Source organism: Coregonus lavaretus, assembly GCF_964263955.1.
Source record: "Coregonus lavaretus genome assembly, chromosome: 12".
Taxonomy (NCBI): Eukaryota; Metazoa; Chordata; class Actinopteri; order Salmoniformes; family Salmonidae; genus Coregonus; species Coregonus lavaretus.
The window spans coordinates 2,975,747-2,983,246 of NC_139999.1; the positions used below are offsets into that span (position 1 = coordinate 2,975,747).

Sequence of the window (7,500 nt, forward strand, 5' to 3'; positions counted from 1 at the left end):
CTACTCCACTCTACTCCACTCTACTGTACTCTATTCTGTTCATCTGAACTGAACCCCTGTGTGTTGGTTTGGGTCGTGTCTTCTAGGCATCATAGACAGCTGCTTGACAGACCAGAGACAGGTGGTGGCGGTGACAGGAGACGGGACTAACGATGGACCGGCCCTGAAGAAGGCTGACGTGGGCTTTGCCATGGTGGGACCTGGGGCTGGATGCATACTGTATCTACCATACCTTACCATACCTTACCATACTGCACCACACCACACCACACCACCACACCACAACACCACCACACCACAACACCACCACACCACACCACAACACCACACCACAACACCACCACACCACAACACCACCACACCACACCACAACACCACACCACACCACAACACCTCACCACAACACCACACCACCACAACACCACAACATCACAACATCACAACACAACACACCACAACACCACACCACACCAGAACACCACCACACCACAACACCACACCACACCACAACACACCACAACACCACCACACCACAACACCACCACACCACACCACAACACCACACCACACCACAACACCACACCACAACACCACACCACAACACCACACCACACCACAACACCTCACCACAACACCACAACACCACAACACCACAACATCACAACATCACAACACAACACACCACACCACAACACAACACCACAACACAACACCACAACACCACCTCACCACACCACCTCACCACACCACACCACCTCACCACAACACCACACCACAACAACACCACAACACCACACCACAACACCACACCACAACACCACAACACCACACCACAACACCACAACACCACAACACCACAACACCACTACACCACAACACCACAACACCACACCACACCACCACCACACAACACCACACCACACCACACCACAACATCACAACATCACAACACCACACCACAACACCACCACACAACACCACACCACAACATCACAACATCACAACATCACAACACAACACACCACACCACACCACAACATCACAACATCACAACATCACAACATCACAACACAACACACCACACCACACCACAACACCGCACCACACCACAACATCACAACACCACACCACACCACAACACCACAACACAACAACACAAAAACACTGCACCACACCACAACACCACAACACAACACCACAACACAACACAATACAACAACACCGCACCACACCACAACACCACAACACCGCACCACACCACAACACCGCACCACACCACAACACCACAACACCGCACCACACCACAACACCGCACCACACCACAACACCACAACACAACACCTCACCACACCACAACACCACAACACCGCACCGCACCACAACACCACAACACAACACAACACAACACCACAACACCACAACACCACAACACCACAACACCGCACCGCACCACAACACCACAACACCACAACACAACACACCACCACAACACCACAACACCACAACACCGCACCGCACCACAACACCACAACACAACACCACAACACAACACAACACAACACCACAACACCACAACACCACAACACCGCACCACACCACAACACCGCACCACACCACAACACCACAACACCACACCACAACACCAACCCAAGCAGCATCCTCATTATTACATACATAACACCCACCTGCTGAAGCTACAGTGGAACAGGAGCGCCTCCCGGTGGACAGATGTGATACAAACAATCTGGAAATACTGTGACATTGCTATTCAGGTCTTTGCAATGCACTTACAGCACACTATGACGGTGCTAGTTTCACATATAAAATAAGGAATGACAAAATTACGTCTATTCAGTTATCTGAATCAGAATAATCAATGACTCAGTTAGGTGATATTATGATAGTATCGTCTATGAGGGATAATTGACAGACATTCGTCGATATTGATGACATTGTGATGTGACAGAGGATGCCTAACCTACTTCAACTGGTGCGGTAATGAGGACAGAGTGGAGTCAGTCAGTACACAGCAGGGCTGTGCATGGGTGATATTCTGAGTAAATAGCCTATGTTCCTATTTGCTATAACCTATTTCAATAAATATGCTATATTTTCAGATGCTAGAGAACAATGTAATCATGGCTGAGTTTCTCCAAAGCAGCGCTAAATGTCTGCTCAGAAAATATGTTTCTGTTTGTTCTCTCTCTTCCAATAGCGGATGATTTCTCCTGCTGTGCTATTTCATGAGCAAACAAGGAATCTATCCAACGGCGTACTGGGATAACTCAGAAAGTTGTTTTTGAATAAACCTACAAATATGGTAGGCCATGATGAGAGAGACAGAACAAACAATAGCAAGATAGAAACATCTAGAAACATCTAGAAAAATCTAGAAAAATCTAGAAACATCGAATGAGAAATTTGAACAAACAAGCGAGGCAATTAATGACAGAAATGATGCACGTATGCGAGGCCGATAAAAAAAATGATCCCTCGTTGCCGTTGGGAACCAAACAGCCAAAAAGCCTAATCCTACTAATTAAAATATCATTAAATCATTAAGACAAATGAAAGTTATGAAAAATGTTTTCCAAATATTTCAATGAAGTCTTCAGTGTCCTAAAGTTGATGGTTTTAAATGGGATTTTTTTTTTTATGTCAGTCGGAGTCCATTATATTATAACTATTATATTTTAACTATAATGTGCTATTCTCATTCACAACTTTACTTTGAATGAAAAATATTTTAGGCCACAAAAAGTGAAGTTGAACAAACAATAGCAAGACGGGAAAATCTAACGAGGAGTCTAAAGAAAACTGAGGCTACGGCGGAGGAAAGAAAACGATGGTTAGCGTAGTTGGCCTAACATCGTTTTCTTTCCGCAGCTTTCCTCCGCTGTATATATATATTTCCATATTATTATAGCAATGTGTTCTTTATTTTACGCTTCTTATTATTTTTATTTTTTATTTTATTTCACCTTTGTTTAACCAGGTAAGCCAGTTGAGAACAAGTTCTCATTTACAACTGCGACCTGGCCAAGATAAAGCAAAGCAGTGCGATAAAAACAACAACAACACAGAGTTACATATGGGGTAAAACAAAACATAAAGTCAATATCACAATATAACATCTATATACAGTGTGTGCAAATGTAGCAAGTTATGGAGGTAAGTTATGGAGGTAAGGTAATAAATAGGCCATAGTGCAAAATAATTACAATTTCGTATTAACACTGGAATGATAGATGTGCAGAAGATGATGTGCAAATAGAGATACTGGGGTGCAAATGAGCAAAATAAATAACACTGTATATAACAATATGGGGATGAGGTAGTTGGGTGGGCTAATTTCAGATGGGCTGTGTACAGGTGCAGTGATCGGTAAGCTGCTCTGACAACTGATGCTTAAAGTTAGTGAGGGAGATAACTGTCTCCAGCTTCAGAGATTTTTGCAGTTCGTTCCAGTCATTGGCAGCAGAGAACTGAAAGGAATGGCGGCCAAAGGAGTTGTTGGCTTTGGGGATGACCAGTGAGATATACCTGCTGGAACGCATACTACGGGTGGGTGTTGCTATGGTGACCAATGATCTAAGATAAGGCGGGGATTTGCCTAGCAGTGATTTATAGATGACCTGGAGCCAGTGGGTTTGGCGACGAATATGTAGTGAGGACCAGCCAACAAGAGCGTACAGGTCACAGTGGTGGGTAGTGTATGGGGCTTTGGTGACAAAACGGATGGCACTGTGATAGACCACATCCAATTTGCTGAGTAGAGTGTTGGAAGCTATTTTGTAAATGACATTGCCGAAGTCAAGGATCGGTAGGATAGTCAGTTTTACGAGGGCATGTTTAGCAGCATGAGTGAAGGAGGCTTTGTTGCGAAATAGGAAGCCGATTCTAGATTTAACTTTGGATTGGAGATGCTTAATGTGAGTCTGGAAGGAGAGTTTACGGTCTAACCAGACACCTAGGTATTTGTAGTTGTCCACATATTCTAAGTCAGACCCGCCGAGAGTAGTGATTCTAGTCGGGCGGGCGGGTGCAAGCAGCGTTCGATTAAAGAGCATGCATTTAGTTTTACTAGCGTTTAAGAGCAGTTGGAGGCCACGGAAGGAGTGTTGTATGGCGTTGAAGCTTGTTTGGAGGTTTGTTAACACAGTGTCCAATGAAGGGCCAGATGTATACAAAATGGTGTCGTCTGCGTAGAGGTGGATCTGAGAGTCACCAGCAGCAAGAGCGATATCATTGATATACACAGAGAATAGAGTCGGCCCGAGAATTGAACCCTGTGGCACCCCCATAGAGACTGCCAGAAGTCCAGACAACAGGCCCTCCGATTTGACACATTGAACTCTACTCTATCTGAGAAGTAGCTGGTGAACCAGGCGAGGCAGTCATTTGAGAAACCAAGGCTATTTAGTCTCCCAATAAGAATGTGGTGATTGACAGAGTCAAAAGCCTTGGCCAGGTCGATGAAGATGACTGCACAGTACTGTCTTATATCGATCGCGGTCATTATATCGTTTAGGACCTTGAGCGTGGCTGAGGTGCACCCATGACCAGCTCGGAAACCAGATTGCATAGCGGAGAAGGTACGATGGGTTTCGAAATGGTTGGTGATCTGTATGTTAACTTGGCTTTCAAAAACTTTCGAAAGGCAGGGCAGGATGGATATAGGTCTGTAACAGTTTGGATTTAGAGTGTCACCCCCTTTGAAGAGGGGGATGACTGCGACAGCTTTCCAATCTCTGGGGATCTCAGACGATACGAAAGAGAGGTTGAACAGGCTAGTAATAGGGGTTGCGACAATTTCGGCAGCTAATTTTAGAAATAAAGGGTCCAGATTGTCTAGCCCAGATGATTTGTAGGGGTCCAGATTTAGCAGCTCTTTCAGGACATCAGCCATCTGAATTTGGGTGAAGGAGAAGCGGGAGGGGGGGGGGGGGCAAGTTGCAGCGGAGGGTGCAGAGCTGGTGGCCAGGGTAGGGGTAGCCAGATGGAAAGCATGGCCAGCTGTAGCAAAATGCTTATTGAAATTCTCGATTATCGTAGATTTATCGGTGGTAACAGTGTTTCCTAGCCTCAGTGCAAAGGGTAGCTGGGAGGAGTTGCTCTTATTCTCCATGGACTTTACAGTGTCCCAAAACTTTTTGGAGTCAGTGCTACAGGATGCAAATTTCCGTTTGAAAAAGCTAGCTTTTGCTTTCCTAACTGCTTGTGTTTTATTGGTTCCTGACTTCCCTGAAAAGTTGCATATCGTGGGGGCTGTTCGATGCTAATGCAGTACGCCACAGGATGTTTTTGTGCTGGTCAAGGGCAGTCAAGTCTGGGGTGAACCAGGGGCTATATCTGTTCTTAGTTCTGCATTTTCTGAATGGGGCATGCTTATTTAAGATGGAGAGGAAAGCACTTTTGAAGAACATCCAGGCATCCTCTACTGACGGAATGAGCTCAACATCCATCCAGGATACCCGGGCCAGGTCAATTAGAAAGGCCTGCTCGCTGAAGTGTTTTAGGGAGCGTTTGACAGTGATGAGGGTTGGTCGTTTGACCGCGGACCCATTACGGACGCAGGCAATGAGGCAGTGATCGCTGATATCCTGGTTGAAGACAGCGGAGGTGTATTTAGAGGGTAAATTAGTCAGGATGATATCTATGAAGGTGCCCATGTTTACGGATTTAGGGTTGTACCTGGTAGGTTTCTTGATAATTTGTGTGAGATTGAGGGCATCTAGTTTAGATTTTAGGACGGCCGGGGTGTTAAGCATATCCCAGTTTAGGTCACCAAGCAGTACGAACTCTGAGGATAGATAGGGGGCAAGCAATTCACATATGGTGTCCAGGGCACAACTGGGGGCTGAGGGGGGTCTGTAGCAAGCGGCAACAGTGAGAGACTTATTTCTGTAAAGGTGGATTTTTAGAAGTAGAAGCTCAAACTGTTTCGGCACATACCTGGATAGTATGATAGAGCTCTGCAGGCTATCTCTACAGTAGATTGCAACTCCACCCCCTTTGGCAGTTCTATCGAGACGGAAAATGTTGTAGTTGGGAATGGACATTTCTGAATCTTTGGTGGCCTTCCTAAGCCAAGATTCAGACACTGCTAGAACATCAGGGTTGGCAGAGTGTGCTAACGCAGTGAATAACTCACACTTGGGGAGGACTTCTGATGTTAACATGCAAGAAACTAAGGCATTTACGGTTACAGAAGTCAACAAATGATAGCGCCTGGGGAGTAGGAGTGATACTGGGGGCTACAGGGCCTGGGTTAACCTCTACATCACCAGAGGAACAGAGGAGGAATAGAATAAGGATACGGCTAAAGGCTTTAAGAACTGGTCTTCTAGTGCGTTGGGTACAGAGAATAAAAGGGGCAGATTTCCAGGCGTTGTAGAATTGATTCAGGGCATTATGTACAGACAAGGATATGGAAGGATATGAGTACAGTGGAGGTACACCTAAGCATTGGGTAACTATGAAAGAGATAGCATCACTGGGGGTACTGATTGAGGCGGTCTCCGCGTGTATGGGGTGTGGGACAAAGGAGCTCTCTGAGGCTGGTTGAGCTGAACTTGGGGCTCTACAGTGAAATTGTATAATAAGAACTAACCCAAACAGCAATAGGCATATTGACATGGGAGAGAGGCATAACGCAATCACAGGTGTTATTCGAGAGGGCTAAGACAACAACTGTTAGTGGTGCCGAAAATTTGGGCTGAGGCTAAACAGATAAACAGGATGGGGTACCGTGTAAAGGAACAGTCCAGCAGGCATTAGCTGTGTAGCTGAGTGATCATAAGGTCCAGTGAACAGCACTAAGTAAGTCCGGGAGCAGATCGTAGGCTGCTAAAGCACAGGTGAGCAGGAGGCACGACTGTTGTTTGCGTGTACTAGCGGGCCGGGGCTAGCAGATGGATCTTCGTGGTCGTCGCAATGGGAAGCCTGTTGAAACCACATCAGACGATTACGTCGGCAGACCAGTCGTGATGGATCGGCGGGGCTCCGTGTCAACACTAGGAGGTCCCATCCGGTTGACAGAGAGGTAGATAGCCCATGGGGCGGCGCACAATTGGCCCAGCGTCGTCCAGGGTAGGGGAGAGAATGGCCGGCAGGGGATGTTGGTAGAGCATGGCGTTTGCAACGCCAGGGTTGTGGGTTCGATTCCCACGGGGGGGCCAGTATGAAAAAATAAAAATATATAATGTATGCACTCACTAACTGTACGTCGCTCTGGATAAGAGCGTCTGCTAAATGACTAAAATGTAAAATGTAAATGTAATAGCCGGGAGATGGGCCTGGCTCGAGGCTAGCTCAATGCTAACTGGGGCTAGCTTTGGACAGTGGTGATTAGCCAACAACAACAACAGCCACTCGGTTGCAGCTAGCTAGTTCCGATGATCCGGTGTTAAGGTCCAGTGATTCCGGCAGAAAATCCGATATGCTCTGGCTCGATAGCGCGATGTGCAGACTGCAGATTGGCCGATAACTGTCCAGGCT

The 7,500-nt window shown here is 46.4% G+C and overlaps 1 protein-coding gene across 1 annotated transcript in view; it reads left to right on the forward strand.

Annotated features, from left to right (window-relative positions):
- The window catches only part of LOC311138286 (plasma membrane calcium-transporting ATPase 2-like), a gene marked incomplete at both ends in the record, with an annotated part of 135,727 nt that overhangs the window by 94,318 nt on the left and 33,909 nt on the right, over positions 1–7,500 (forward strand). Inside the window, one exon of the mRNA XM_084172967.1 lies at positions 87–193. Coding sequence (XP_084029093.1) covers positions 87–193 — 107 coding nt within the window. The remainder of the gene's footprint in view (positions 1–86; positions 194–7,500) is intronic.